At 43.4% G+C, this 3659-nt stretch overlaps 1 protein-coding gene across 2 annotated transcripts; it reads left to right on the top strand.

Moving 5' to 3' along the window:
• The first annotated feature begins 146 nt into the window (after positions 1 to 146).
• LOC108517741 (monocarboxylate transporter 7) lies at positions 147 to 3599 on the top strand. Of its 2 annotated transcripts, XM_017855830.1 has the most exons (4): positions 147 to 407; positions 1579 to 1707; positions 2554 to 3369; positions 3486 to 3579. In XM_017855830.1, the coding sequence occupies exons 1-4, from the start codon at positions 314 to 316 to the stop codon at positions 3524 to 3526; spliced, it is 1080 nt and encodes a 359-aa protein (XP_017711319.1). In that variant the 5' UTR covers positions 147 to 313; the 3' UTR covers positions 3527 to 3579. The 2 variants fall into 2 exon arrangements, with proteins under 2 accessions (XP_017711319.1, XP_017711318.1); XM_017855829.1 differs by having other exon boundaries at positions 2554 to 3599.
• Positions 3600 to 3659: the final 60 nt, after the last annotated feature.

Genomic DNA, 3659 nt, shown 5'->3' with positions numbered 1-3659 from the left:
GCCACCGCGCCCGGCCGTTTTTTGTATTTTTAAGTAGAGACAGGGTTTCACCGTATTAGCCAGGATGGTCTCGATCTCCTGACCTCGTGATCCGCCCATCTCGGCCTCCCAAAGTGCTGGGATTACAGGCTTGAGCCACCGCGCCCGGCTGTATTTATATTTGACATCATCTCTCCGTGTGCAAGATGTGGAGGAAGGAGTCTTATGGCAGCTAACCCTGAAGCCTCTGTGAGTTAAAATATCGTTTCGTTCTTTCCCGGCAGCTCCCCTCGCCACAGTCCTGAGCAATCGCTTCGGACACCGTCTGGTGGTGATGTTGGGGGGGCTACTTGTCAGCACCGGGATGGTGGCCGCCTCCTTCTCACAAGAGGTTTCTCATATGTACGTCGCCATCGGTATCATCTCTGGTAAGTGTTCCTCTTTGACTCAGAAGTTCTCTAGATGCTTAGTTTGAAGAACAAGGAAGGGGAAGGAGGAAATTAAAGACAAACTATATTTCTTTCTCTTTCTTTTTTTCTTTAACATTAACGGTGTCTCAGATCAGTAGTTTTGAACTGAGCTATATGGACTTAAGGGGACCTGGGAACCTGTTCTCAAGTGCCCAAGGGTTTTTGTTTAATCTTCACCAGAGATGATGATAACTTCTCTTTTGCTACATTTACAGCCAAACGATAGCATTTTTACAAAGTAAGACGAATTTCTGTAGCCAGTATTTCTCAAATCACTGTCTGAGGATCCAGGGCTGTAGGGGAAGTGCAACATGTCAGACTTAATCTTGGGGCCTAAGAAAACCTTTTCCATTTAAAAGGAGTAGCCAGCATGGTGGCTTATGCCTGAATTCCAGCGCTTCGGGAGGCTGAGGCAGGAGGAACGCTTGAGCCCAGGAGACCAACTGGGGCAACATAGGGAGACCCCATCTCTACAAAAAATAAAAAACTAGCCAATCATGGTGGTGTGTGCCTGTAGTCCCAGCTACTTTGGAGGCTGAGGTGGGAGGATCACTTGAGCCTGGGAGGTCAAGGCTCCAGTGAGCTGTGATCACACCACTGCACTTCAGCCTGGACAACAGAGCGAGACCCTGTCTGTTAAAAAAAAAAAAAAAAAAAAGAAATGAACAATAAAAGGAGGCCGTATATTCCTCATAGATGATAGATACACACACACACACGCACACACACACACACACACACACACAGTTGTTAAGATTTGCAGACTTTATATTTTCCTGTATTTCTGCACATATGAAATGACTTATTTCTTTCTAGATACAAATCTTATATAAAATTTCATGCAATAATAGTGTCATCCATTGTGAATTATATAAATTTGAAAAAAAGTGTTGCAAAGTAAAAAAAAGAAAATTATACTTTTAGTATCCCAAAACAACCACTGAAGTTTATCCAGACCTTTCATGAAACCCATTTTCTTTACAACATCACCTTTGTCCAGAATGAATTACTTGGCTCCCAGAACTTAAGATTCAAAAGCAAAACCAAAATCCCAGCTCTTTGAATATACATCCTTCCAGTCTCAAGCAGTATGTGGGTTTCATTGGCTTTTCTGACTTTTCTTTCACAGGTCTGGGATACTGCTTTAGTTTTCTCCCAACTGTAACCATCCTATCACAATATTTTGGCAAAAGACGTTCCATAGTCACTGCAGTTGCTTCCACAGGAGAATGTTTCGCTGTGTTTGCTTTCGCACCAGGTAGGTAGACTACAACAGTCTAAGTGTGAATGTGGATGAGGGACGCCACTCAGGTATTCTTGCTACACTAACTTTTGCCAACAGTATGGATGACTTTAAGTGTATGAGTAATGAGAGGTTATTTACGTCTCTTCTCCAGCTCATTTTAGGATCTGTCCTCCCTAACCCCACTTCAGGTATTCAGACCACTTTAATAATAGGTTTGAATTCCTAACTGGGCACATATGCAGTGGTAGGGCTTTCTTGACACATGCATTCCAGAATAATCTAGTAATTTGCAGTTGTTCACCTGTTATGTCCTCTCCTTTTCAAGAGAGCTACATTCAATGTGGATTTAGATTATGCTAATAAAGACAGCATTCTTATCTGTGTGCAGATCATCTCAAAACAAAATCTTTGGCCAGGCACAGTGGCTCATGCCTGTAATCCCAGCACTTTGGGAGGCCAAGGTGGGCGGATCACCTGAGGTCAGGAGTTCGAGACCAGCCTGACCAACATGATGAAACCCTGTCTCTACTTAAAACACAAAAAACAGCTGTGCATGGTAGCACACGCTTGTAATCCCAGCTACTTGGTAGGCTGAGGCAGGAGAATTGCTTGAAACCAGGAGGCGGAGGTTGCAGTGGGCCAAGATCACACCACTGCACTCCAGCCTGGGCGACAGAGCAAGACTCCGTCTCAAAAAAAAAGATTGAGTACACATTCGTAATGCTGAGTATAATAAATTTCCACAAAATTTATAATGGAATCTGGATCCATATTTCTTCTTGATGGCTTCTCCTGGGTCTTAAGTCTATTATTGACCTTATATTTTATTTCTTCTTCACTCACTCCTGCCTCTTCAAGCAATCATGGCTCTGAAGGAGCGCATTGGCTGGAGATACAGCCTCCTCTTTGTGGGCCTACTACAGTTAAACATTGTCATCTTCGGAGCACTGCTCAGACCCATCATCATCAGAGGACCAGGGTCACCGAAAACAGTCATCCAGGAAAATCGGAAAGAAGCGCAGTATATGCTTGAAAATGAGAAAACACGAACCTCAATAGACTCCATTGACTCAGGAGTAGAACTAACTACCTCACCTAAAAATGTGCCTAGTCACACTAACCCGGAACTGGAGCCGAAGGCTGACATGCAACAGGTCCTGGTGAAGACCAGCCCCAGGCCAAGTGAAAAGAAAGCCCCGCTGTTAGACTTCTCCATTTTGAAAGAGAAAAGTTTTATTTGTTATGCATTATTTGGTCTCTTTGCAACACTGGGATTCTTTGCACCTTCCTTGTACATCATTCCTCTGGGCATTAGTCTGGGCATTGACCAGGACCGCGCTGCTTTTTTATTATCTACGATGGCCATTGCAGAAGTTTTCGGGAGGATCGGAGCTGGTTTTGTCCTCAATAGAGAGCCCATTCGTAAGATTTACATTGAGCTCATCTGCATCATCTTATTGACTGTGTCTCTGTTTGCCTTTACTTTTGCTACTGAATTCTGGGGTCTAATGTCATGTAGCATATTTTTTGGGTTCATGGTTGGAACAGTAGGAGGAACCCACATTCCACTGCTTGCTGAGGATGATGTCGTGGGCATTGAGAAGATGTCTTCTGCAGCTGGGGTCTACATCTTCATTCAGAGCATAGCAGGACTGGCTGGACCACCCCTTGCAGGTAATTTAAATACACAAAATACAAATGCTTGTCTACTCTCCCTTATGAATTGTGCTAGCTTCCTGTTTAAGCCGTAAAAAAACTTACTGCCATTTTATATTTCCATTGAATTTTAGAGTTGCCAGGGATTAGAGATTACCTGAGCCAGCCCTCTTGATTTAAATATGAAGAAACTGAAGGCCAAAGAATTGAAGCCAAAGGTCAGATGGTAAATTAGTGGTCGAATCAGGACAGGAAGCTGTGTCTGTAGTGCAGATTGACGCAGGCTTTTTTTTTTTTTTTTTTTTTTT

Source organism: Rhinopithecus bieti, unplaced genomic scaffold, assembly GCF_001698545.2.
Source record: "Rhinopithecus bieti isolate Rb0 unplaced genomic scaffold, ASM169854v2 scaffold_39870, whole genome shotgun sequence".
Taxonomy (NCBI): Eukaryota; Metazoa; Chordata; class Mammalia; order Primates; family Cercopithecidae; genus Rhinopithecus; species Rhinopithecus bieti.
Note: the sequence above shows the minus strand (reverse complement) of the source record. Positions and strands in the feature narration are given on the sequence as shown.

Excerpts from the sequence above, each read along its gene's own strand:
- LOC108517741 (XM_017855829.1), top strand. The coding sequence starts at position 314 with ATGTTGGGGGGGCTACTTGTCAGCACCGGGATGGTGGCCGCCTCCTTC. Across the intron at positions 408-1,578 it reads CGCCATCGGTATCATCTCTG|GTCTGGGATACTGCTTTAGT; the intron begins GTAAGTGTTCCT and ends TTTCTTTCACAG. Across the intron at positions 1,708-2,553 it reads TGTGTTTGCTTTCGCACCAG|CAATCATGGCTCTGAAGGAG; the intron begins GTAGGTAGACTA and ends TGCCTCTTCAAG.